Here is a 26,843-nt window from a genome sequence, read left to right as displayed (position 1 = left end):
AGGAGGAGGAGGAGGGTTTGACGTGTATTTTTAGTTGCTTAGCACAGCCCTGAAATATTTCGGCAGCCACTCCCTCCGCGTCGCTGGTGTGTAACTATTCCTGTGCTGCCTCCCCGGCGAGGCACAGAAGTTATGAGTCACTCTGGGGCGGCCAGAGACACATCCCCGTGGCTGCTGGAGCTGCCACCAGCTCAACTGCCACCAAAATATCCCGGGAAGGCAGCAGGGAGGGTTTCCAGGGTGGCCTTTGCTGGGTCTTTCCAGCCCTGCCAGGCCGTTCACCCACCCACGCCGCCAGCCAGTGAGGCTCAGACCTTTTTTTTTTCCTCCTCTCTCTGCTCGTTGCTTTTATCTTGCTCCTCCCTGTTTTGTTTTAGTTTTTTGTAATTTTTTCAGCCTCCCTGTGCTGCCACGGGGCAGGGGCTGGAACACGTGACGGCCCCAGACACCCATTTTTGGGGCAAAAAAAGCCCAAAATCGGAGCACAACGCTCCCCCCCAGAACCACCTTCCATCCCATTGCCCTCACAGGGGCCGTGGCACAGCTGGGGACAAAAATATTCCTGCAGAGGTGGAAAAAGGAAGGGGGAGGCAGGCAGGGAATGCTGCTAAAGCCTGTGGTGTAATTAAACAAATGCAGAACTTAACGAGCTCCATCACCTGACCCAGAGCTTGGCTGGGAGATAAGGAGCACTTGGAGGACTCAACCCTGAGCAGGAGCCAAAGGTCCCATTGTTGCAGGGGAGATTTATCCAGCCAGGCCAGACCTTCAATCCCAGCAGTGCTGGAGTGGTTTCCTTTTCTCCAGGGAAGTCGGAGCACACGGAGGAGTCTCCGTGGCTGGAGGGATCCAAAGGGAGGGAGCAGGTTGGGAAGGGAAAGTCTGACACCAGGGCTTTGTTAAAAGGCCACACAGGGGTGTTTACGTGGAGCCTGAGGAGGGAGGACACATCACCCCATTCCCAGGGCCTGGATTTGGCTCCTTGGGAGAAGCTGGATCGCCTGGGATGGACATGGGAGTGCTGGTTAACGCCTCGGAGGGAAGCAGGACAACACGTGGCTGCTGTTAAGAACTAAAGATGTAGGGATTTCTCCCTGATCCCAGGGCTCAGGGAAGGGGTTAGGGGTCAGGCTGCCGCAGACACAGAGAGGGAGGCAGTTGGTAGAGGCTGGAGATTTATTCCCACTCACCACTGCACCCAGTTCTATAAACATTAAAAAAATAACTCTATAAAAGCATGTTCTTCACTCCTTTTCAAGACAGTGGTGATGGCAGAGAATAGGCTTCAATATAAGAAGAGAACAGGCTTCAATACAGAGAACCAGTTGTACCAAACCAAACCAAAACCTGCTCAAAACCAGCCACAACACGGGTTTTTCCCCTAAAATTCACCTATTTCATCCCTCCGGGGGGTTGAGGCTCACCCAGAGTTGTTTCTTCCCCTTGTGCAGATGTTCAGTTAATATCAGCAGCCAGGATATTCTGCAGGTGCATTTTGCTCATGGGATGGAAGACTGGAGCAACCCCACCTGGGAATTCCCAGGAGTTTTCTGAGCCTACAGGAGGGTGTCCCCAAGGGGAGATAATTGGTGACCAGGAAAGGAAGTGACAGGTACATCCAGTGAGGTCAATCACCAGGGACTGGAAGAAATCAGGTTGAGAAATATTGCCAAGAGTTCAGGACTTGGTGTCACAGCAAAAGGGGGAAGAGTTTTCCGAGTGGGAGGGAAATAAATCCAAGTAAATCAACTCAGTTGCTTTTCAGAAAATTAAAAAAAAAATCACCCATGAGGAGCAAGGGGAGCACCAGCCTCATGCAAAAAAAAAAAAAAACACAGAAAACCTGTTCCTTTAAAGGAAACTTCTAGTCTGAAGTCAAGTTAGCAATGAACTAATTGGGAAACGCTCATTTATCACAAAGCTCTCTTGGGAACAACCCTTGAAGGCAAATGTTCACCCCAAGTTCTCCTTTCAGCCATAGGAGAGACAGAACTGACTGGCCAGGAAAAGAAAAGCAAGAGTTTAAAGGTTTGTTGGCTTTAGAAAACCCCAAACCTTTAAGACTACTCGTGTACAGACACAATACCCTCAAGTTCAGTGTTTTTAAAGCAAAAGGCTCACACATCTGTTACAAACACACGTTTCCCAAGTTTCAAGTATATTAAAAAAAAACCCAAAAAATTCCAAACAATCCAGAAAGTGTCTGTTTGCCTTCGTTCTGGTACCTCTGAACAGGATAATATTTTAAATTAAACCTGGCGACCCTGAAAAAATTCGCTCTCAGGAGAAGGCAGAACTTCAGTCCTTAACCATAAATGATTTTTTTCTCTTTTTTTTTTTTTTTTTAAGAAATATTTCCAATGACTTACTGACTACAAGGAGTGAAAACTCCACTTGACCAGATTAAATCACGAGGGGCTTCCAAATGAACATGATTTGGGCTCTGATTGACTCACGGGAGAGTGGGGAAAGGGAACGTTTTTGAACACGTGGCAAATCCTGAGGTGACAAAACCCAAACTGTCCCCCGGCCTGGGTGCAGACATTTCACTGCTTGGCTGATTGTCTGCCTGGCTTTTTTTCCTGCTGGCCTCTTCCACTGCCTGGAATTCCTCTGCCACGGCCACCAAACACACCTGTGGAGCAGAAAGGAAGAGCACGGATGTAACAGCACCCCTGGCACACAGTTATCCTTGTTTTACCCAAATAACATGCTTATTTTTGAGCCTTAGAAGCAGAAACGGGACTTTTTGACTTCTCCCTTTCCAGTCCCAGACCTGTGTTTAAGAGGTGCACAAACTGGTGTGGTAATGTCATGATTGATGGCAATGTCGTGGCAAATTGAAGTTCCCTCTGAAAAATGGAGCCAAGGAAGCAATAAACTTAAAATCCAGGTCCCCTGAGAGCTGTGAGGGCCAACAAAAGCTGGACAGAGCAATCCATGGCTTTGGAGAGGGCACAGGACAGTGGGAGCTGGGAGGCTGTGGTGAGATGAGCATCCTCATACCCAAAAGCTGTGACTGTCACAGGAGCTGCTGAGCTCAGATTTACCCCCAAAATAGGGATAAATCAGAATGTGGATCCACCCTGCCAGGCAGAACCCAAAGGAGACTCAGTCCAAGCACCAGGCTCAAGAGCCCTCAGTGGTTGCTTCACTGAGGAGACGTGATTAAATCAAAGGCAAAATATAAATTATTCCAAACCCTGCAGTGCTTGGGATGTTCCAGCTGCTCCTGGAGCAAAGACCAGGGACTTCTGAGTTTGGCAAGCAAGAAGTCAAAGAGGATGGATTACCAGTGTCAGAAACAATAACCCTTTCAACTGTGTGTGCACAATTACAGCTTCACTCCTGCCTGGTGGCCTCCCAACAAAATTGTCCTGCCTGGTTGTTTTGTTGGGTGTTTTTTTTTCTTTCCCCCCCTCCCCTTTCCCTCCTCCCTTCATGTCTCAGTAATGAGAGCCAAACCTTTGAGCTAATTAGCAAATGCTCGAAAATATTCCATCAGCGAATTCAAGCTGCACATGAAAACAGCAGGAGCTCCACCTCAAGAGCTCCAGCTCTGCTCCCCACAAGGTGGATATTTCCGTATTTCCACGGCAGAGAAAAGAAAACAAAACAGCACAGTGAAAATGTTTATCCAAATAACCAAAAAAAACCTAAAAAAAAAAAAAAAAAAAAAAACCAAACAAAAACCTGCCCTGCCAAGGGCTCTGGACACTGCAAAGGGAAGGGGGGGGAAAATAAAGGCGCCTTCAGATTTGTAAAGGTCATTTCTTGCCCGCTGGGAGCTTCCAGGAGGGAGCAGGGATCGAGGGGATTTGGGAAAAAGGAGGCTCTGGGAACACGTCCTGTCCTGTGTGATGGCTCTGGGTGGATCCCACCTGCCCTGCCAGGATTCCTGGCATAGTCAAAACACAGGCAGGTCCTTAAGGGTGCTGCAAAAAGAGGCTTCACCCCTCGGTGTCCCAGTGCCCAGGGCTCCTTTTAAAATTGAACTCGGGATTTTAAGCTCTCCCCCGGGGCTGTGAGGTGCCCACAAACCCCCAAAGGTGTGGCACGAGGGGGGGAGCAGGAAAGGAGAGAAATGGTTCTGAGGCTTCCAGTGGGATAATTTAGAAAGGGGGTGGGGGGGGAGGAAAAAAGAGCAACGTGTCCTCCAGCTGAAGTGCTCCGGGATCGCTTAACCCCGTGAAATAGGAATGTTGTTTTGGTGACCTATTTCTTCTGAAGTGGCAACTTCCCCTTTTATCAGGAACATGAATTATTCATGTGGAGCAGGAGGAACACAAACCTTACAAACCCTTCAGTTTTTTGTTTGGGTTTGTGTTTTGTTTTTTTTTTTTTTTCTTTTTTAAATATAAATAAACTGACAGGAGATCCAAAGCCCCATTTTAATGGGAGGGAAGACGATTTTTTTTTCCTGTCACTGCCACGGCTGTATTTGCACTGTTTTCACCCCGAAAAAGCCATTTGTTTCCCATCCCCCTGGACTTGCTAAGCTGAAAAGTTTTGTAGGGCCCTGCTGCCAAAGGAGCCAGGAGGGGTAGAAACAATCCCGTTCAGACTCTCTTAAGCTCCTGCCCAACCCCAGAACCCAGGGAGGCCCATCCCTGGCACGGATCCTCCCCAGGCCCATCCCTGGCACGGATCCTCCCCAGGCCCATCCCTGGCACGGATCCTCCCCGTGCCTTGGCAGACGCTGCCCTTACGCGCTCGCTCGACTGGATCCTGCACAGGAACAGCTCCAGCTTCTCCCAGCCCCAGCCCTGGCTCTGAAGCCCAGAAGCAGGAGCTGCTCCTTGCACGAGAAGTGAAATTCCAAAGGCAGGGGATCCCCCTCAGCCCCTCTCCCAGCTGGGAAACAAAGGGGATCGTTACCTCGTCCAGCTCCTCCAACCCCACGGCCCTTCTGTTGCTTCTGCTGTTGCATCCCACCACGGCCCCTGCCCTTGGACACCACCTCCTCCTTCACCATGTCAATGATTTCGTCGGGGATCCGCAGGTATTTGATGGTGCTGCCACGGATGTAGCACTCGGGCATCCTCCAGAACTTGTCTCCATCCTGTTGGGGAGCAAGACACGGACAAAAACTGGTGCTTTTCCATTACTTTTTAGGGCATTTGAGCGTTTCCATCACTTCTGGAGAGAGTGAGAGCTCCACCAGTCTTTGCTGAAAGCATTATTTGTAACTGGCTGTGAAAAAGGGGGGGGGGCTTTTCCTCCCCAAAATACAACCCAGGCCCACAAACAACTGTAGTTTCAATTTTGGAAATTTCACGGAGTATTCTGAGTTGGGACCCACAAAGATTTAGCTCCACAATTACCTCAAAGGCTCACAGAAAATGAAGGAAGAAGAGGGAGAGGAAACAAGCACCTCCTTCCCTTGTACAAGTGGGACTAGAGAGGCAAACGTGGGGAGTTAAAATGCTGATGAACAACCAATTCTGGGAAGAAAAAAAGGCAGCTGTGGCCAGGTTTCTCCTCCAGCTGGGAGTCACCCCAACCCTTCACTCCTCTGGGGTGTGGAGGGAGCAGCAAGGCAGGTCTGGAGCCAGCTGGCTGTGGGGTGTGAGCCACCAGAGCAGCCGAGGGGGAAAAAAGGAGCTCACCCATTTTACATTTATTACAAAAAAAAAAAACAAAGAGTCTTCAGGTGCATGGTTTCGAAGCAGCCACCTCTGGGTGCTGCTTTGAGTTGTTTCAGGGTTTTTTTCTGGGATACAAAGGGCTTCCCCCTAGGACACAACCCACCAGGGAGTGAGAATCCAGCACTGAAGCTGAACAACAACTCTCTGGCCATGATGTAACTGGGAGGAGGGACAAGGACCCGCCTCGTCCCGCTCCAGCACCGTGGGGGTCTGGCTGCAGCTGGGATCCCTCCAGCCCAGCCATCCTCAAGTGGCACCACGTGGAAGAGGCGTCTGCCGTGTCCCAGGAGAGGAGGAGAAACCAGAACGCCCCGTTCCTCGGAAAAGAGGATAAAAGAGTCGGTTCCCCCCTCCTCCTCCTCCTCACCCCACCCCGGGAGTTATTTGGGGCAGCTCTGCCTGTACAGGCAAGTCCAGGACAAGACAAGAGAGCAACAGTTCTCTTCCAACAGACACCCGGCAAACCCCACCCTGCCTTGGATGTGCCTGCCTGCTCCTTGGCTCGGGATGCAGGAAGGGATGGAACCAGGCTCCAGGCTCCTTCGCTTCCTCGTTCCGGCCTCCCCGGAGTAAACAACCGGCTCCCGGCTCGTTGTCCCGTGCCATCTAGTGGCCAGTGCCACCAGTGCCACCAGTACAACCCCACAGCTCCACGCTCGTCTGGGATTTGGGGGGGTTCTGGTGTGTTAAGGTGGGCTGAGGCTGGTGAGCCCGGCTGCTCTCCTGGGTCAGGTCACGGAATCGGGGAAACACAGACTGGTTTGGGTTGGAAGGGACTTAAAGCCCATCCAGTTCCACCCCCTGCCATGGGCAGGGACACCTTCCACTGTCCCAGGTTGCTCCAAGCCCAATCCAACCTGGTCTTGGACACCTCCAGGGATCCAGGGGCAGCCACAGCTTCTCTGCCCAACCTGTGCCAGGGCCTCACTACCCTCCCATGGAAGAATTCCTTCCCAATATTCCACCTAAACCCACTCTCAGAGATAGTTTGAAGCCTTTCCCCCTTGTCCTGTCACTCCAGGCCCTTGGAAATAGTCTCTCTCCATCTTTCTTGTAGCCCCTTCAGGCACTGCAAGGCCCCAATCAGGTCACCCCAAAGCTTCTCTTCTCCAGGTTGAACAATCCCAATTCTCCTAGGTTCTCCTCCCAGCAGAGCTGCTCCAGCCCTCTGATCATCTTGGTGCCTCCTCTGGCCTCGCTCCAACAGCTCCATTTCCTTCTGGGTGATACCTCCAGGTCACCCAGAGGGAAAAAAACCTGAGCTGCTGCTCTTCCCAAGCAGAGCACCGAACCTTTGGAAGCGAATTTCCAAGGAGAAGGATGGTATCACCCCTATCATGGGCTTGGCTGTTACCTCCTCTAGTCCCTCTCCTGCTAAATTCAACTTGTCCCACCATGACCCAAGGTGCATCCACAAACTCCAAACAAAATTCCACCCCAAAATTCCCTCCCAAACCTCATTCAGGGTGTTTGCTCTGTCACACTGATGTGACACCACTCCAAACTCCTGCTGTGGAGACGACAGGGCCTGGGGGGTTTGCAGAGAGATTTTTGGAAGAACAAGAGCTCCAGTCTTTCCCATGGAGCTCTGACATTCCAGGGCAGGGGAAAGAGCAGTGACAGCCTGATATCCCTCCGGCTGCCACTTCCCACAGCACACAGGGAGCAAGACCAGACCTTTCTGATGGAGGTTAAAGCCCAAAGCACAAATCCCAATCTCCTGGAGCAACTCTGGCCAAGGGCAGAAGTCCCAGATGGCCTCAGAATGGGTGAACTCCTGGGTTGGATGTGGAGTGAGAGGGGGAGAGACAGGCAGGGCATAAAAGTGAATGTGGTGTTTGAGGCTGCTGGGGCAGCACGTGACAGGGGAAAGCTGGGGGTTTTTTTGGAAACCCAGCTCAGGATCACGGCATGTGGCCCCCAGACCCTCAGTGAGGGGGGTGAGGGACCTCCAGATCCTCCCTGAGGGGAGTGAGGGACCCCCATCCCCTCATTCTGTGCTGTGCAGAGAGTCACCCCCGCCCCGGCGTGCACCTGAGTGTGCTCCTTTGCTATGGATCTTATAATTAACTATGTTAAATTGGCATTTTGGGCAAATTCCACAGGAGCAACAGCCTCTGAGCTACAGCAGAGCTGGCCTGGCTGCAGGCACAGAGGTCAGGACCCCTCGGGGACGGTTCCTGGAGGGCACAGCGGGTGGGTGACCCCTGCCCAGTGCCGGGCACTCCTGGAAGCCTGGCTGGTGGGTGACCCCTGCCCGGTGCTGGGTGTTCCCCGTGCACACAGAGGGTGGTGGTCCCTGCCCGGTGCCAGGGTGACCTCTGCCCGGTGCTGGGTGTTCCCCATGATGATCCCTGCCCGGTGCCAGGGTGACCCCTGCCCGGTGCTGGGTGTTCCCCATGATGATCCCTGCCCGGTGCCAGGGTGACCCCTGCCCGGTGCCCCGGCCTTACCCGTGACGTGCAGATGACCTCCCGCAGGTTGATGTTCATCCAGTTGTCGCAGCTCACCAGGTGCCCGTTGTAGGTCTCCCCGTTCTTCAGCTCCACCAGCTGCGAGAGAACACGAGTCACGTGTGCCGCCGGTACCGGGACCTGCCCCGGCGTCACCGAGGCCGGGAGGGGCGGCGGGACCGGGACCGGTACTCACGTACTCACCATGGGGTGGTTCTGCGCCGTCTTCAGCAGCGATAGAGGCAGCTGCGAGCGGAACAGAGAGAGGCCTCAGGCACCGAGCGACACCGGGGGACCCACCGGTGCACCGAGCGGGGCATCGCGCAGGGGAGAGATGCCCCAGGCCCTCCCCGGAGCTCCAGCCCCCTCCCCAGCCCCGCGCTCCCCCCGGCTGTGCCCCCCCGGTGCCGTTACCGGCGCTCACCATCGTGCGGGTCCCGCGGAGCCGCCGCCGCGCCGGGCGCTGCCGCTCAAACCGCCCCCGGCTCCGCGCGGGGCCAATCAGCGCGCGGCGCGGCCCCGCCGCGGCCAATCAGCGCGAGGCGCGGCCCCGCCGCGGCCAATCAGCGCGCGGGGACTCGGCCCCGGCCGCGCCGCCCGGGTCCGGCCGCGCCTTCGCGGCGGCGCCGCCCGGGACGGGCCCGGGCCCGGGCGGGAGGGACGGGACGGGCCCCTCCGGTACCGCGCGGTTCGCGCTCCCGCACGGCCGCGCGGGGAACCCCCGTGGGGCTCGGGATGAGCGTTTTGTTCAACCAACCGCCCCCCCCCCCCCCGCCCGCGGGCCCGTCTGGGGTTACGGTGACCCAACCATCCCCCGCCTCGGGCTACGGTGAGCGAACGGTGAGCGGGGAAAGGCTCCCGGGGCCGTCCCGCTGCGGGACTTCCGCCGCGGCGGCGGAAGCGGCGGGCCCGGGCGCTGCGGGGCGGGGCGGGCGCGGCGGGGCGGGGCCGCGCTCAGTGCGGGGCGGCGGCGGCGGGACGGGACGGGACGGGACGGACGGGACGGAGCCGCGATGGAGAAGCCGCGGCGGGCGGTGGTGGTGACGGGTACGGGGCGGCTCCGGGAGGAGGGGGGGGAGACGAGATGGGGGACCCCTTCCCCGAGGGGGAGAAGGAGCTCAGGGGGGCAGGTGAGGGACCCCTTCCCCGAGGGGAGAGGGGCTTGGGGTGGAGGGTAGTTTTGGGGACCCCTTCCCCGAGGTGAGAAGGGCTTGGGGTGGAGGGTAGTTTTGGGGACCCCTTCCCCGAGGTGAGAAGGGCTTGGGGCGGAGGGTAGTTATGGGGACCCCTTCCCCGAGGGGAGAGGGGATTGGGGAGAATAGGTGGGGGTCCCCCGCTCGAGGCGAGGGGGGAGCTCACAGGAGCAGGTCAGAGACCCCTTCCCCGAGGTGAGAGGGGCTTGGGGAGAATAGGTGGGGGACCCCCGCCCGAGAGGAGTGGGGAGCTCAGAGGAGCAGGTCAGAGACCCCTTCCCCGAGGTGAGGGGGTCTTGGGGTGGAGGGTAGTTTTGGGGACCCCTTCCCTAAGGTGAGGGGCGCAGGTGAGGGACCCAACCCTTGGAGGGGAAGTGGAGGAGGCAGGTGAGGAGGGGGTTGGAGGGGAGGGTAGTTTTGGGGACCCTTTCCCTGAGCCTAGTGGGGCTTGGTGGGGAGAGTAGGTTTGAGGACCCCTTCCCTGATGTAAAGGGGGCTGGGGGGGAGGTAGGTGGGGGACCCCTTCCCCGAGGTGAGGGAGGGGAGCGTGTGACCAGGAGCTGGGGGGCTGCTGTCCCATCGGGATGTGACTAAGGTGGGGATGGAGAGGGGGAAGCTGTCCCTGGGGGGCTGTTTGGGGGGGCTCTGCCCTGTGTGGGGTGATAAACAGGAGCCCTGGGGGTGGAGGGCAGGGTCTGGGGGGTTTTGGGGGCCGCACTGCTGCCTGTGAGGGGTGTCAGGAGCTGGGGGGATCCCGTGCTGAGGGGCTTTGCAGCAGCTTTCCTAACACTTGTGCCCAGGCAGCGGGGACCTGGATCCCCCTTTTCCATCCCTAAACCCCCTCCAGCGGTTTTGCTGGTTGTGGAAAGACGGGAGCCGAGCCTGCCAAGGAGCAGGAAAAAAACCAATTTAGGGGCGCAGGGGATGGGATTTGCTGGCTGACCACCCCAGCCCCAGCCCCCGAGGTGTGGAAGCTGCTCCCCAAATCGCCCCCCTCAGCACGGCAGAAGCCCCCGAGGGAAGAATAAGCCAGGGAACGAGGGGCCCCGGCGCTGTCAGGCTCTTCCCCGGGGTACAAAGGCCGCTCGGGGTGATTTGTGGGTGAGGCCGTTCTGTGACAAATGGGGAACTCGCCTGAAACTATTCAGGTTTCTTCCCCCCCTCCCCAGCAGCTGAAGTTGAGGCCGTTTGAATGGCGGGGGGCTCGGCTGGGGCGGCTGAAATCGGAGGCCAAAAAGTGTCTTTGCAGGGAAGAGTCGCGGAGAGAGGAGGAGCAGGTGGCGAATCCTGCCTTTCCCAGCCCCAAATCCAGCGCGGGGCGGTGGTGACTAAACAGAAAACGTGTGTCAGGGAATGTTCTGCTGCTCTCAAGGCTTCTCCGGGCTTTTTTTTTTTATTCCCCCCCCCCCCGTTTTCAAGGGAAGTCTGGTTACAAAACACAGCGGTTGCCTCGTCAGCTCTGCCCCTCTTTGATAATGTCACCGATGTCACGTTAAATTCCCTTTAAAAGCGGGGATGGTGTCGTGTTCCCCCATCGGTTCCCGAGGTTGTGCCGGCTGAGGATGTGTTATTTGTGCACAATTTCTTTTTTAGAACTCGTTAAGGAGATAATCCTTGCAGCTGGTTTACTGCTAATGAGCCTTGGAGGGCCCTGGGGTGGATGTGCCCACAAAGTTCCTTATCCCAGGATAAGGGATAACTCCAGGGATCCGGGCAGGGGATGAGTCACAGCAGTGATACCCCGGCTTGTGCTTGTGCCACTTTTTCCCTTTGGATTCGGGGCAAGGGGATCACCTTGTGTGCCTGGACACCTGTAGAATTTCAGCCTTTGGGTGGCTGGCTTGCTAAAATACGTATTTTATTTATTTTATAAGATTATTGCACTTTATTCAGGAGTTAAACCCAGCGGGCTGCGGTGTTTGTTTTCAGGGAGTTGTGCAGGGACTCGCAGAAACAGCTGAAAAGGCATTAATTTGCCCTATCCCCCGTGCTGCAGTCACAGATTGTGTTACAGCCTTGGGGTTTTGCTGAGTGGGAAAACACACCACCACTTCGGTTCTGTGGGAATATTTATTTTGGGGAGGTACCAACCTTGGGGTTTGATCCACGGGCGTGGACGAGCCAACGCCGTGTGTGAATTCCTCGTGTGCAGCATCACCCCAGCCTGGCTGCTGATGGCAAACACGGCATTTCCATTAAGGTGTCACTTAATATTTGTGGTCCCTCTCGAATCCTTTCAGGAGCTGGGCAGAATTTATGCCTCCTAATTGCATTAAGCTCGGAGGGCAATGCTGACATTGTAAATTAAAGTGTATCGACATTACGCCCAGATAAATTGCTCAACCTTTGTGTGCTTGCTCAGGAGAAGATGTTATGGATCACCAGTTAACTCCAAAGTTATCCATTAGGAATTTAAGAGGTGGTGAGGAGGTATTTTTGGTAATGCCATGGTAACCTTTGCTGCTCGGGGTGGGTGGGTTGTGAACAGCCCTGATTATTTCCTTAATAATTTCCTTAGTAATTAAGTGCTGATGAAGATCTTGGAGAAGACTTGAGCAGAGAAGAAACATTTGAGAAAGGCTGGTGGAGGTATCTGCTGGGGGTCAAAGCAATCAGGAACAGAAAAATCCAGTCGTGATTTAACTCCCTGACATCGAGTCCTCTGCTGATAACAAGTTCTCTTCGTTAAAAAGTTCTCTTTGATAACAAGTTTTTCTAACCTGGGCAGGAAGGGAAAAAAAAAATCTTCTTCCCGAATGTCTGTTGGGGGGGGAAAAAAAAGGGTTCTTGTGGGGCAAATTCTTGGTTTCCTTCCCTGTACAAGGTTGCAGTTGAAATATTTCAATGCAGGTGTCTCGTTTTGGTGCTTGGATGTAAAGAAATAAGGATTGGGTGGTAAAAGTGGTTGGTTTGTTGTTTTTTTTCAGGATATCTAAACTAGGAAAGCACTTGCAGCTCGAAGTGGAGTCAAAGCTGTGAGAATGAACTTCACCAGGGTGGGTTTTTTTTGTTCTCTTGCAGGGTTTGGGCCCTTTGGAGAGCACGCTGTGAATGCCAGCTGGATTGCAGTGCAGGTAACACCTCAACTTCCCTCTCAGCACCTTTAAAACAGAGAGCAAATCCCTACAAATTTGGGTTTTTGGCTTTTTATAACTTCTAACTTCTTCCCAGTCTGACTGAGAGCAGCTCAGTGCAGATATCCAGATGGTCAGCTGGATAATGTTTGATTCACTGCTCAGGGGACAATCCCTTGACCAGTAGAGTTTAATGAGATTGAGTTAATTTAGCTGAGGCAAGGAAGGAATTCCCAGCTTTGAACCCTGTTAAATGGGGCAGGGAGCCTGGAATCTTCCTCTGCCCTGGAGAATTCAAAATAAACAAACCAACCGAGGCCAGAAGAATGTTTGGATGTTTTTTTCTCTCAGCTCTGACTTGAAGCTGGGTGAGCTGGTTCACCTTTAAACCAAGTCTCATCCCTGAGGAGACTTTCAGCTGGTGGTTTTGTGGAGCTGAGTGGGAGGAAGGTAATTCCAAGGCAAAGCAGCCACTGCTCCCTCCTTTCTCCCCTTGGATCACCCCTCTCTGATGGAGTTGGACCTCTCTGGGGACAGGAGCTGCTGGAGCAGGTCCCACCTGCTCAAATAAATCAGATTTATCCCTCTTGTAACTGTGGATCTGCACAGAACCCTGGAATATCCTGAGCTGGATCCACAGGGATCATGGAGTCCAACTCCCAACCCCAAATATCCCACCCTCTGCTGGGAGTTCATCTCTGTGACACTGAGACCTCACAAATGAGGCAAGAAGGAGGAATTTAAGCTCTTTCCAGTGAAATGAAGGTTTCTTGCTGTAAAAACACTCAGTGAGGGAGACAGTGCTGCCACATTATCCCACTTCTTTGTCACTTCTGGACGTGGTTTGTGCCAAAGCTGCTGGGAATTCCAGGATACCTTTTAGTACAGTTGCCCAGGGGAATTAAATCTATTTTTCTCCCCAGCGTGTCTCTCTCCCCTTCAGAGCTCTGAGATTAATATCTGCTTTCCAATGCTTTTAAATTAAATCACAAACTCTAATCAATTCCAGCCAACTAATGTCCAGCTGTCTAATGTGTTGGCTGGTAGGAGAAGACAAAACCTTTGCCTCCAAGAGCCTTTTTTTTTTCTTTGGGAATGAATATATTTGAGTTAGGGTTGGTTTGGGGGAATATGCAGGCTGTGGATGGGGAAAAAAATGCAGGATATTATTAAAATTCAGGAGTGAGGAGCACTGATTTGGCTTGTTCTTGCTTGTGTAGTGGCAGCTGTTGTAAATAGCTAATTTTATTTTAGAGGAGACAGACAAAAGGGTGTTTCTGAAGCAGGAGGAGTGGTGGGTGTTGTGATGTTGCTTCCAAAAACAAACCTGAAGAGAAACAGCACTTTGTTCCTTCAGGGCACCAGTGGCTGCTGGATGGAGACACCACCTGCCTTTAAAATCCATTTTTAGGGGGCTTGTTGGCTTTTAAAAGCATAAAACTCAGAGTTGGGGGTGTTTGGAGAGGAGGAAACAGAGTTGGGGGTATTTTGAGAGCAGGAAATTTGGAGTTGGGGTTATTTTGAGAGGAGAAAACTCAGAGTTGGGAGTATTTTGAGAGGAGAAAACTTGGAATTGGGGGTGTTTTGAGAGGAGGAAACAGTTGGGGGTGTTTGGAGAGGAGGAAATTCGGAGGTGGGGGTGTTTTTTGAGGAGGAAATTCGAAGTTGGGAGTATTTTGAGAGGAGAAAACTCGGAGTTGGGGGTGCTTTTAGAGGAGGAAACGGAGTTGGGGGTGTTTTGAGAGGAGAAAACTCGGAGTTGGGAGTGTTTTGAGCAGAGAAAACTTGGAGCTGGGGGTGTTTGGAGAGGCAAAAACTTGGAATTGGGGGTATTTTGAGAGGAAGATATTTGGAGTTGGGGGTATTTTGAGAGGAGGAAGCAGAGTTGGGGGTATTTTGAGCAGAGAAAACTCAGAGCTGGGAGTGTTTTGAGAGGAGAAAACTCGGAGTTGGGGGTGTTTTGAGGAAAAAGCTCAAAGTTGGGGGTGTTTTTAGAGGAGAAAACTCAGAGTTGGGGGTGTTTTTAGAGGAGAAAACTCAGAGTTGGGGTGTTTTTAGAGGAGAAAACTCAGAGTTGGGGGTATTTTGAGAGGAGAAAGCTCAGAGTTGGGGGTATTTTGAGAGGAGAAAACTTGGAGTTGGGGGTATTTTGAGCAGAGAAAACTTGGAATTGGGGGTGTTTTGAGGAAAAAGCTCAGTTGGGGGTGTTTTTAGAGGAGGAAACTTGGAGTTGGGGATGTTTGGAGAGGAGAAAACTCAGAGTTGGGGATGTTTTGAGCGGAGAAATCTTGGAGTTGGGGGTGTTTATAGAGGAAGATATTTGGAATTGGGGATGTTTTGAGAGGAGGAAACAGTTGGGGGTGTTTTGAGAGGAGGAAACAGAGGTGGGGGTATTTTGAGAGGAGAAAACAGAGGTGGGGGTATTTTGAGAGGAGAAAACAGAGTTGGGGGTATTTTGAGAGAGAAAACCGAGTTGGGGGTGTTTGGAGAGGAGAAAACTTGGGGTTGGGGGTATTTTGAGAGGAAGATATTTGGAATTGGGGGTATTTTGAGAGGAGCAAACAGAGGTGGGGGTGTTTGGAGAGGAGAAAACAGAGTTGGGGGTATTTTGAGAGGAGCAAACAGAGGTGGGGGTGTTTGGAGAGGAGGAAACAGAGGTGGGGGTGTTTGGAGAGGAGAAAACTTGGAGTTGGGGGTATTTTGAGAGGAAGATATTTGGAATTGGGGGTATTTGGAGAGGAGCAAACAGAGGTGGGGGTATTTTGAGAGGAGAAAACAGAGTTGGGGGTATTTTGAGAGGAGAAAACTTGGAGTTGGGGGTATTTTGAGAGGAGAAAACAGAGGTGGGGGTGTTTGGAGAGGAGCAAACTCGGCGCTGTTGCCGTCGGAGCCCCCGAGTCTGGTCCGTGCCTGCACAGCCCGGCTCGCAGGAGGCAGCGGGGAGGATTTGCCTTCCCTTCCCCTGTCTCAGCCCCCAGAGGCCCAGACAAAAAAAGGAACAGCATGTCTTTGAGCCCGGCCGAGGTGGGCATTGTGCGAGTTTCAGACGGGGGACTTCACGGAGCGGAGTGGACACAAAGGCGTGTCTGAGTTCCCGAATCCCAGACGGTGTGATCTGCATTTTAATAGAAGGAAAAAATCAATTAAACAATCTCTGGAAAAATCCCCCTTCCTAGCTTGAGGGCTTCGGGCTGGTTCTGGTTTATTGCAGCTTTTATTTCTCCTGCGTCCCGAGGGTAAAATTTGCTGCTTTTTTTTTTTTCCTCCCCTCTCCGTTGGTGTTTTTGGTTTTATTTGGATTCTTAGGGAGAACACGGACACGGGGTGTCTTTTCCCTGGAACTGCAGTGAGTTTCTGGTGTAGCTGTTTGGCTTTGAAGGCTGATTTTTTACACATGGCCACCTTGAATAGTGGCAGCAGCAATCTAATAAAATCCTGAAGTGAAATGTTTGAAGACTTTCATCCCTGTTTAGGTTTTTCACACACGGGGGAGAGATTTCCCCATAAACCCAGCGGGAAGAATAACTTTATTTTAAGGCTTCCAGCAAAAATCCTCCTGTGTTAACGTGGATTTGTTGTTGAGTGTTTTCATATTTTTAGTATTTCATCCGAAATTTATTATTATTATTATTATTATTATTATTATTGTTGTTGTTGTTGTTGTTGTTGTTGTTGTTGTTGTTGTTGTTTTTACAGCTGCAATTTTTTTGCTTGGGAGGGACCTTGGAGAAGAAATGAGTTTTCTTGCCCTCCCTGGTGTGACTTTAGGTGTAGACACAGGTGTGCCCTGTGGGATGGGAAGCTCCTGGGCTGCTGCCTTCATCCCCCCCTTCCCCCGAGGAGCTTCTGGAGGAGGAGGAGGAGGAGAGGTCAGAGTGGGTTTTGACATCAGGAAGGACAATTGCTGTCAGGGTGTCTAGACAGACCTGATAAGGATATTAGAGGCTCACAAAGAGCAGCATTGTGGAGGGGTCAGGGAATCGGTCACACATGTTGGGTTTGCTGTATTTGTCAGGTAGACAGGGCTGGGGGGGGAAAGGAGTTGTTGGGGGGGTGAAGGAAGGAGGGGGGAGTACAAATATCTTCATTATCGAGCGCTGGGTTTGGTTAAAACCGAGCTGTGGGTTGGTAAAGTTAAGGTTTAACTGTCTGGAGGGAGGTGCTGGTGCATCTTCCTCCTGTCCACGCTGTTTTCTTTTTCAGCCAGTAAAACTTTCCACCCCCAGATTCATCCTTAGGAGCTGTTTGGCTCCTGATCCTTCAGGAGCATCCCTTCTTGTGAAGAGAGGTGGTGATGAATCCTGAGCAATTAACGCCCCTAAAGAGGGTTTATTCTCCTGGCTGGGGTTTGAAGCTCTCATTTGTAAACTCCTCCTTTTACAAACACTCCCCTCACAAACCAGGGAAGGGTTTGAAGGCAGGTTTGTTGTAAAGGAGCTGTGATGAACCATCACTTCCATCCATCTCTGGTAATGAATGTCTGAGTGTGCCAGACACTAATCAATACAGCAAGGCTTTAATATCAGCCTTGCCCTCAGAGCCAGTGATTTATCACTGTTGCTCCTATCTGCTGGCCTGTGAAAAGTCTCACTCTTGCCTCTCTGGGTGTTTTACTTAATCTTAAATCTTGTTACACCACCGTGGTTTTGTCCCTACAAGTGTGAATGGTGTTGGGTTTTTTTTTCCCTCTGTAAAAAAACCCACTTGTGCTGATAACACAGAAAAGTGATAATAAGGCACTGCTCATGTTTATACAGAGGAGGGGTAGGATGGTGTGGCAGTTTGAGCCACATTAGAAATCTAAAATCCAATTTCCAGGCTCCCTTCCCACCTTTGGGGGAGGCCAAAACCTCAAATCCTTTCGACTGTCTTTAATGTTTAATTTTTAACCTCGGGAGGAACACGAGGTTTGAAGTGAAAGCAGCTGATCTGCACTCCTTGGCCTGAAGTTTGCAAGCAGGAAAAATAAAAAAGCCCGAGAATTGCTTCAAAGAGCAGCTCGTGGCTCTTGATCAGCAAACCTGAACCTGAATTAGAGGTAACTTGGTCGTTCAGGAATATTTTGAGGCGCCCTTTGATGGTTTGGTGGCTCTTCTGTTGCTTGTTTCTGCCTCAGAACCGTGAGAACAACTGCAGGGGTTGGTGAGAGACAGGCCTGGAGGTGAGGTGTGAGAGCACATGGCTCCTTCTGCCCTCAGGGAGGAGGAGGAGGCACCTGGAGAATCATGGAATCATGGAATGGTCTGGCTTGGAAGGGACCTTAAAGCTCATCCAGTTCCAACCCGCTGCCGTGGGCAGGGATGTTTAAAATCCTGCTGGAAAAGTCCCTCCTGGTGTAGCCTGGCTCCTAAATTTTGGGCTCAGCTGATGCTTTAGTTTATGAGCATTTTTCCCTCACACCTCAGGCTGTGTGGGTTTGTACCTGAGTTCTTGGAAATTTGGGTTTGGTGGCTCTGAAAGGTTCAGTTCTGCCGTACCAGATGAAAAAAAAGTCCAGCTGGAGCTTTGCTGGTGGGACTGGAGTGTCTGGGAGAAGCATCCAGAACCAAGGGGAGCTCCCAGCGTTGGGATCAAACAGTGCTTTCCACTCAGGAATGCTGGGGGCAAAGAAACCACCCTTCTCTCTGGTTTTAAAGTCCTTGCAAGGTATCAAACTGACACTTTGTGTTTTAAAGGGTTTAAAGGGAATTGGCTCCGTTGATTGCCAGGATATTTGGGATGTTTTCCTGTCACAGAGGGAGAAATAATTCACTGTGTGAGTTGAGTCACCAGTGCTGTCACCCAGCCCTGAGAGCTCTTTATCTGGCAACAAATGTGAATTTACTCTCCAGGCCAGCATGGATGATGGATCTGATCCTTCCAGTTCTGCCTTCTCCACGGAGTCACTCCTTGGAAAAAAAATAAAAGAAAAGCAGGGATTATGACTCTCTCCCTCTATAAATAACAGAGTCAACCTTTCCTTGGAGTGTGGGTGTTGCTGATAACTATTGTCAGTTAAATGTTGATGTCTTTGTTCACACACATCAGAGCCCAACAAACGGTCCTGTGGGTGGAACTGTTAACACAGGTGGAGAAGTGCCTTTGTTGTTCCCATTATGGTTTGGGGTTTTTTTTTTTCACAGTTTTAGCTGTAAACTCCCTCCAGGTGCTGTTTACAAGTTTATACAACCCGGTGTAAACTGATGTCCCCCTCTTGCTCTGCCATTAAACCTTCCAGAAGTAAATCCTGTGCTCATCTCCTGTCTGACCACCTCGGGTTTTGTTGCTTTCCTGGTGTCTTTAGGAGCTGGAGAAGCTGGGCCTGCGGGATGACGTGGATCTGCACGTCTACGAGGTCCCTGTTGAGTACCAGACAGTGCAACGACTCATTCCTGCCTTGTGGAAGAAGCACAGCCCCCAAGTGAGTGAGTAAAGGCAGGAAAACCACCCAGCAAAGGGTTGAAACCTACAGTGAGCATCATGTGAAGTCCCAATTTTAACGTCTTCTCTCAGGCTGGTGGTCCCTGGTGTGGATCTTTTCATCTTTTGTCGTGAGAACATGTGAATTTGTGGGGTTTTACAGCTCAGAGTGCTCCAATTCCTGGGAGCAGTCGGTGTGAAGAGGCCACTGCAAAGGGCTGTCTAGACAGCCCGTGGTTAGTCTGTGCCACCTGGGCTCCTCCAGCAGCTGTGAACGTGCCAGGGCTGGTTTTCACCCTGATTAAATCCCAGTTTGGGTCAGGAGGAGGTGAAACAAGAATTGTGCTGTACAGTGCCCAGTGCTCCTGGAAGAACTCCTGTAACAGCTCCAGCATGAACTGGGAATAGAATCATGGAATCACAGGATGGTTTGGGTTGGAAGGACCTTAAATGTCATCCAGTCCCACCCTCTGCCACGGGCAGGGACACCTCCCACTATCCCAGGTTTCTCCTTTGATCCAACCTGGCCTTGGACACTTCCAGGGATGGGGCAGCCACAGCTTCTCTGGGCACCCTGTGCCAGGGCCTCACCAGCTTCCCAGGGAAGGATTTCTTCCCAGTATCCCATCTATCCCTGCCATCTGGGATAGAAAAGCCCTCTGGGATCACAGAGTCCAGCCTGTGACCAGTCACCACCTCGTCACCCACAGAAGAGCTCTGAGTGCCACATCCAGTGCCCTGGGCAGGGATCACGGATATCCAGAGTTTGGAAGGCTCCCACAAGGATCAGGCCGTGGGTTTCCCACCCTTTTGGGGTTGACCCAGCTCGTTTCTTTTCCCTTGCAGCTGGTGGTTCACGTGGGAGTGTCGGGCATGGCCACGACCGTCACCCTGGAGAAGTGTGGCCACAACGTGGGTTACAAAGGGTTGGACAACTGTCGGTTCTGCCCGGGCTCCCAGTGCTGCGTGGAGGGTGGGCCAGAGTGCATCGACTCCATCATTGACATGGACACAGTTTGCAAGAGGGTCTCAGCACTGGGGCTGGACGTGGCCGTCACCATCTCCAAGGACGCCGGCAGGTACGGGGTGCCAGCGATCCATGGGGACAGTGTGTGGAGTCATGGAAGCCTGGAGTGGGTTGGGTTGGAAGGGGGGGTCTTAATCTCATCCAGTCCCACCCCCTGCCATGGCAGGGATGCCTTCCACTAGCCCAGGGTGCTCCAACCTGACCTCAGACACTCCCAGGGATGGGGCAGCCGCAGCTTCTCTGGGAATTCCATCCCAGCCCCTCCCCACCCTCCCAGACAGGAATTCCTTCCCAATGTCCCATCTAACCCTGTGAAGCCATTCCCTGTGTGCTGTCCCTCCATCCCTTGTCCGAAAATCCCTGTCCAGCTCTCCTGGAGCCCCCTTAGGCCCTGGAAATTTGGTCACATCTTAACACCATCATATCACCACGTTCATGGAATCAGAGAATCCCAGAGTGGTTTGGGTTGGAAGGGACCTTAAAGCCCATCCAGTCCCACCCCCTGCCATGGGCAGGGACACCTTCCACTATCCCAGGTTGCTCCAAGCCCCATCCAAGGTGACCTTGGACACTTCCAGGGATGGGGCAGCCACCACCTCACGCGAACGTGTCCCGTGTGTTCCCTTTGTGCTCAACTCTTGAGGCCCCTAAAATTCATACACTTGTCATGGAATCACAAGGTTGGAAAAGCCCTCAAAGATCATCAAGCCCAACCTTTCCCCCAGCTCTGCCAAGGCCACCACATGTCCCCAAGTGCCACATCCACACAGCTTTTGAGGTCTCCCACCCCTCACTTCTCACAGGGTTGGCAACACCCCCTATTTTTTGGTGGTCACCCAACCATCAGGGATATAAAAAAGCAGTTCTTCATGTTTTCTTTTTGGTCTTAGATTTAATTAGAACAATCCCAGACTCGCAATTCCAGGCTTGTATTCCACTTTATCCCACTAAATCCCGCTGTTGTGCTGATCCACAAACGACTCGTCCTGACCTGTATTTGTGTGATTTTTTGGGGGGTAAATAATCCCTCTTTTTGTGTTCCAGGTACCTCTGTGACTTCACTTACTACACCTCCTTGTACCAGAGCCGTGGGAGGTCGGCGTTTGTCCACGTTCCCCCGCTGGGAAAACCTTATTCCGCGGAACAGCTGGGCCGGGCCCTGCAGGCCATCATAGAGGAGATGCTGGATCTCTTGGAGCACTCCGAGGACAAAATCAACTGCCAGCACGAACACTGAGCGTGGGCAGGGAGGCCAGCCTGGTATTGCACTTCCAAAATTTTTCCCCTGTTGCTGAAGTACTGGGGGGAAAAAAAAAAAACCAACAAAAAAAACAAAACCCGGGGCTGAGAAGTTCCGGACCCAGAATTGGAGATTCCAAAAAAAAAATAACCCAAACAAACAAACAGAAAAAAAAACAACAAAAAAAAGGAAAATTCCTCTTCTAGAAATGGACTTTTTTTTTTTTTTTTGTCAAACCTGTGAGTTTCAGCCTTGGCAACAAAGGATTCAAACTCTCTTCTTTCAAGACACCTCGTTCCTGAGTGACTGAAGTGGGGGTGTGTGTGCTGGGAGCTTCCCTGTCAGCCAGGGGATGGAATCTGGCACGGATATGGGAAGTTCCTCACCTGGACTTGGCCTTCAGGTGCAGGGAATGGATAACCCAGCCCTCTACTGGCTTGTCTTTGAGTTGAAAGGTTTGCTTTCAGTCAGTTTTGGGGTTTCTTTTCCCCCCCCCCTCCCTCTCTCTTTGACCCAAATTAGAAGGTAAAAGTACACCTGGAAAGAGTTGGGATGGCGTGGGACTGCCTTGGAGAAGAGTTTGGTGGGGGATGAGGAGTCTCCAATTGCTTTGCTGAAATGGGGAATTATTTTAGGCACTGACTCCTCACCCCACACCCTCCAAACATCAGTGGGGTCTCTGTGATGTGCTGGTTCAGTGTAGCTTCAGGTAGAAGGGCTGTATTTGGATTCCTTTTGCCTGGAGCAGGATTTGGGTTTTTTGGGGCCAAACTCTCGCCAAATATTCCCAAATATCTTCTTCTTTTTTTTTTCCTGGCTCCCTCTTGGCCACCTTGCTTCCTCAAGTCAACCTCAAGTGGACCTCCTGCACCGAACACCTCGTGAGTGCCCAAAATGAACCATCAGTGGTTAAAGAGCTTTGCTAAAAGCCACTTTCCCCATGGGACATCTTCATCCCGGCCTCTTGGTGCTCCCTGTTTGGTTTTAAGGCAGAGGTTGAGTAATTTATAACTTCCTTAGTTACAAATCTTTCCCCCCCTCATCCCAGTGATGTTTAACCCAAATCCCGAATCGCCGCCTCTGGTTTAGAGGAGGCGTCAAAATACAGATTAAAAGAGGTCCTGTCAAATCTAATCCCAGATCTCCAACCTCTTCCCACTGCCTGGAAAGCCCAGGCAGTGGTTTGGAAACAAGGAATTTTGCTTTGGGTGAGGATTCCAGGCTCTTTCCCCCCTCTCCCAGTGGGAGGCTCCGAAGTGCTGCTGCTTGTGTGGACTTTCCCAGGAATTCTCTTTTGGGGAAGGGCACAAGCAGGACTTGAGAAGTGGGTGATGCCTGCTGGTCACATGTGGAGATTTTGCTGCCAAATCACGAGATTCCAACAGAGACCAGAAGATGTTGCAGCAGGAACAGACTCCAAATTGGTGGCTGAGGACCAGTCGAGCTCCTCGAGGAGCCTTTTAAATGGAGAAGTCTGTGATTTGATTAATACTTTTACAAATATATATATATATATATAAATCAACTTTTTGAAACGTTTTAAACCTCCCTTGTTTTAGTTTTTCCAATGCTGACTGGCTCTGTTATAGTATCTCTCAGTGAGAGCTGCCCTGGACTTGCTGTTTGCCAGGAAAAAATAGGATGGCAAAGGACAAAACCACTCCTTGTAACCCTCAAGAGAGAGGACAAAGACTTTTCCAGCTGCAAGAACTCTCAAGGGGGCACCTGTGGATGAAGAGTTTTGGGTAGACCCAGGGAAATTCCCTCTGTTTTCCCTCTCCAGGCTCAATCAAAGGAATTCTCCTTCCAATGGAAATATTCTTCCCCTTCAAATCCGAGGTAGCACTTGTCAGACTTTTCTGATTAGTAATTTATTCTATTTAATATTTTGTTGAAATCTTCGTGGTTTGATGCATTTTATTTTTATTTTTTTTGGGTGATTAGTTGAGCTACTTATCCCGTAGGTTTATCCCACTGTTGGTGGGAAGTTTTCCTCCTGGGTGTTTCTTAGCTGCTAAACTTGGGAAAGGGGATTATCCACGTATTCCAGGAGCTTTGGTGATGGAGTAATTCCCAGTTAAACTATTTAATTTTCCCTGTAGCTGTGGATAAAATGGGAGTGGAGGATCAAGAGATTGGTGAGGCCACAACAGAATTCCAAGCGTGGAGTTGGAGCAGGAGCGGGAAGGGCTGGTTGGAGCTGAGCTGGGGGGGCTCTGGGGGGATCAGTGGGATCCAGGGGAGGTGTTCCCTGTCTATCCATGTCTCCTGGGTCTATCCATGTCTCCTGGGTGTTCCCACACCCTTTGGAGCCTCGGAGATCCCGCTGGTGGCTCCGAATCCGCCGGCAGGGAGCACAGACAGCAGCAGTTCCGTGGGAAGAGCTTCCCCCACATCCTGTTCAACACCTCTAAATATTCCTGGTTTGGGTGCTCTCTGCTGTTCCAGGGGAAAATCCGGAGCCAGTTTCCGTGCCTGCTGCTGTCTGAGGACCACAGTGCTTGGCCTTGGATGTGTCAGCATTAAAAATCCCATTTTTTTTTTTTTTTTGGGAACAGTTCGCTCCGAGCTCTGCTCTTGTGAAGCCCCACGAGATCAATTCCTTTAGGAAACATAATTTATTTTATACTCTTTTTTTTTAGGGGGATTTTTTGAGAATTAGTCCTGAGGTTGTGTTTGTAAAGGGTGTCGTGGTCATAGAGAAATTTCCTGTAGCGAAACTTGGGGCAAAAATGGCATTAAAATTAATTTTATTTCATCTGACCTAAATTAAATACTATTTTTTTTGGGGGGGTGGGGGGTTTCAAAGCTTTTTTTGTTGAATCCACCAAGCTTTTCCTCTAGGTGCATATATTTTTCTTTGGGAATAGGATGTCCAAACTGATGCAGAGCTTCAGTTTGTGTAATTCCTATATTCACTCCCTCTTCCAGCTCCTCAATAAATAGGATTTGCTGATTTGCACTGACTGGGAGACCTGTTGCCAAGCCCAAAAAAAAAAAAACTTCGTGCCAGTGAGTGAAAGGGTAGGGAATTCAGCTGGAGTTGTCCATCCCCCTTCCCCCCCAGTGCCTGTGACTTGGAAAAAGGGAGAGCTGGTGGAATTTTGGGATCGTGCGACTGCAAAATTGGGGATGGGGAGAACTGAGGGCTGAGGATATTTGGTGTGGAAGAGAGAATTTAGGGAGGTTCCACTGGATGGGGGTCTGATGTCATTTCTCTGGGACTGGCCAAGGTGCTGGGGAGGTTTGGGGTGACAGTTGGATCGTTCCGGCCGTTAAACGCTGCCGAGGATTTTGAGGAACTCCAGGTGCTCCTGAACGTCTTAGTTTGGGGGTGCTGCTGGCAGGAGGTGAATGAATCGTGGGGATCTGCTTTATAACCACCGTGGAAAAAGGGAATTGTGAGCTTGGAAGGTTCTTTTCCTTAAGGATTCACGTGGGACTCTGATCCTTATGGATCCCTCCCGACCTGAGCGATCCTGGATGTGGTCAGAGGGTTTTTTTTTACCTGGTGCAGAAGCTGTTTGTGATCCTTTTTGGAGAGAATCTCCAAACCTGGCAGCAGTTCACCTCATCTGGAGTATTCCCCAGCCTGGTTGTTTCCTCCCAGAACGTGGGAGAAGGTGGGAAAAGGATGGAAAAGGTCGGGAAGAGGGTTCGAGGTGTCGAGTGGGGTTGTGGCATGAGCAGCCAAGAACTGCTGAGCTTCCAGAGTCCTTCCAGGAGGGAGAGACCTGGCTGGGGGTGTTCAGAGTTTCACAAAAACCTGAACTGTTTGTTCTTTCACCCCGAAAAGGAGGGAATTTTTGGGATAAATGCTTCCTTGGAGGTGGTGTTTTGGTTGGAAAGCTCAGCCCGAAGGCGTTGGGGGATTCCCACAGCAGGGAAAGATTCCTTGAACCAGAGCTCCCAGCTAAGATTGGAATTATCATCTCTGTAGGGTTTGTGCTGTGGAAAATCAGGTGGAAAAAGGGGACTTTGTGTCCCAACTCACCTGGAATCAGGTGTAGATGTAGCATCCAACCTCTCAAGCAGGCAATATTTAACCCCAAAGGGGATTATTCCAGGTTTTTATTCTGGAATAAAAACCCAGGAGCTTCCAGGCCTGCACAGACAGCACAGGCTCCCAGTGTGTTGTTGGTTTTGGTAGGGAAAAGCCTAAAAAAAAAAGTTTAAAATCCACTGAAGTTTCTCAAATAATCTTGAGTTGAGTTGGAACTGGGTGATCTTTGAGGTCCCTTCCAACCCAAACCATCCTGGAATTCTCTGACCCATTGCCCTCGTGGGTGGATTTTTTTATTTTTTATTTTTTTTGTGTGTGTGTGAGATGGAGAAAAGGAATTGCAGGAGGAGGAGGAGCTTCTTCAAACCAAAAAAAAAATGGGAAAACCCTGAAAATGAGGAACTCTGGGACTCCCCACTGCCAAAGCTGCAGCAGCAACGACGCTCTGGCCGTGGTGGTTTCCTGGTTTAATTGGCTGTGACTTGGGAATCTTTTTGAATTTCTCCTGGATTTCTGGCTCCAACAGGTTTCTCAGACACAGCTGCTGCAGGAGGGAGTGGTGCTGCCTGAAAGCTGCCTGAAAATCAGGATGTTTGGACATAAAAAGCACTCGGTGTGGGGCTTTTCTTAATTCAGATTTTCAGATTTCTCCCCCCCCCCCCCCCCCCACCGCAGGCAAAACCATCAGGATTAATTTGTACAGACCCTTTCCCAAAGTAACTTCCTCCCTTTTATCTCCTTCCCTTTAATACTTCATCCCATAATATTTTAATGATTTTAATTTTATTTTAACGATAGGAATTTCAGAGTTGCAAAGGCTCTTTATAACTTTATTGACTTGGATTAAACCCCCCCCCCGTTGTTGATACCATAAATACTCGTCTTGATGTAGATGGATTTGTTATTTTTGCACCAGAATCCCTAATTTTTCGCAGTATAAAGTGCACTTTTTCTTAAAAAAAAAATACAAAAAACTTGTATTCCTGTCTGATGAGTGTCTTATGTGCTGAAAGTGATATTCTGCCAAAGCTCCAAAGCTGAGGATGTTGTTAATTCTTCGAGGTATTAACTGGAACCTGAGACCTGCTTCTGCTCAGTCTTTATTTTGAGACAAAAGCAGAGGAGGAAACGCCTCCCCAGGGACAGGAATTAAAGATGGGAAACGAAAAAAACTATCACTGCCCTTAAAACAAAAACTCTGTGGTACTTAAATCCTTAAATACAAAACCTTTCAGGTTTTTTCTATTGCACCAGCTTCTTAAATCACAAAATGTTTACTTTTCGATGATCAGGGAGTGCCTTGTCCTGTGCTGGGATGGATTAAATCCCCCGAGGTGGGTGGGAAAACTGCTGGATTGGTGTTCCTGAGGATGCCCTTCGGAGATGGAGCTCTCCAGGTTTGCTGACACACCCCCAGGGATTCTCCCTCCTCACTTTTGGCTCGGGGTCGGCCCAATTCCTGAGGGTTTTTTTTTGGTTTTTTCCTGTGTCTCCTCTGAGCGAGGTGTTTGTCCCCCGGTTGTGAAACCCACGGTGTCTGTCTGGGTGTATCTCAGGTGTTCTCCCCGCCTCGTGCTTGTCAGGACTCCTGGAGCAACAATTCCAACCCCCTCGGGGCTCCCCGTTCTCTCCGTGTGTTCTTGCAGTGCCTTGTAAACCCCAAAACCCCAAAAAACCCCCCCGTGTGTCACGAAGGGCTGTGTGGTGAGGGACCAGCAATGTGCTCTCAGCTTGTACTGCCAGACTGGACTTTGTAACTGAGGATTTAAACCCGTGTTTCAAAGGAAATAAAGAGTTTAACTCTGA

General features: G+C 51.1%; 2 protein-coding genes across 5 annotated transcripts; one reads left to right on the top strand and one right to left on the bottom strand.

Moving 5' to 3' along the window:
* Window positions 1–1,162: 1,162 nt before the first annotated feature.
* Window positions 1,163–8,626, bottom strand: LSM4 (LSM4 homolog, U6 small nuclear RNA and mRNA degradation associated). The gene is made up of 5 exons (XM_051769304.1): window positions 8,526–8,626; window positions 8,306–8,347; window positions 8,102–8,200; window positions 4,879–5,062; window positions 1,163–2,635 (listed from the first exon to the last, which is right to left on the bottom strand). Exons 1-5 carry the CDS (start codon window positions 8,526–8,528, stop codon window positions 2,547–2,549), a joined length of 417 nt encoding a protein of 138 aa, XP_051625264.1. The 5' UTR covers window positions 8,529–8,626; the 3' UTR covers window positions 1,163–2,546.
* A 69-nt stretch (window positions 8,627–8,695) lies between these two features.
* On the top strand, window positions 8,696–26,843 carry PGPEP1 (pyroglutamyl-peptidase I). 4 transcript variants are annotated; one of them, XM_051769294.1, is made up of 5 exons: window positions 8,696–8,930; window positions 12,316–12,368; window positions 18,652–18,768; window positions 19,614–19,846; window positions 20,839–26,843. In XM_051769294.1, the coding sequence occupies exons 1-5, from the start codon at window positions 8,837–8,839 to the stop codon at window positions 21,029–21,031; spliced, it is 690 nt and encodes a 229-aa protein (XP_051625254.1). In that variant the 5' UTR covers window positions 8,696–8,836; the 3' UTR covers window positions 21,032–26,843. The 4 variants fall into 4 exon arrangements, with proteins under 4 accessions (XP_051625254.1, XP_051625258.1, XP_051625256.1 ...); XM_051769298.1 differs by having other exon boundaries at window positions 8,861–8,941; window positions 18,652–18,772; XM_051769296.1 differs by having other exon boundaries at window positions 8,862–8,941.

Source organism: Manacus candei, unplaced genomic scaffold, assembly GCF_025592945.1.
Source record: "Manacus candei isolate 608988 ecotype Guabito, Panama unplaced genomic scaffold, ASM2559294v1 h1tg000106l, whole genome shotgun sequence".
In the NCBI taxonomy this organism is placed as follows: domain Eukaryota; kingdom Metazoa; phylum Chordata; class Aves; order Passeriformes; family Pipridae; genus Manacus; species Manacus candei.
This window is presented reverse-complemented; position numbering and strand designations above follow the sequence as displayed.

Bases quoted from the DNA above. Each gene is read 5' to 3' on its own strand.
- PGPEP1 (XM_051769294.1), top strand. From the start codon at position 8,837: ATGAGCGTTTTGTTCAACCAACCGCCCCCCCCCCCCCCGCCCGCGGGC. The intron at 8,931-12,315 runs GTGAGCGAACGG...GTTCTCTTGCAG, and splicing joins ATCCCCCGCCTCGGGCTACG to GGTTTGGGCCCTTTGGAGAG. The intron at 12,369-18,651 runs GTAACACCTCAA...TGGTGTCTTTAG, and splicing joins CCAGCTGGATTGCAGTGCAG to GAGCTGGAGAAGCTGGGCCT.
- LSM4 (XM_051769304.1), bottom strand. The intron at 8,201-8,305 runs GTGAGTACGTGA...GTTCTCTCGCAG, and splicing joins CGGCGCAGAACCACCCCATG to CTGGTGGAGCTGAAGAACGG. The intron at 2,636-4,878 runs GTAACGATCCCC...TCTGCTCCACAG, and splicing joins GGTTGGAGGAGCTGGACGAG to GTGTGTTTGGTGGCCGTGGC.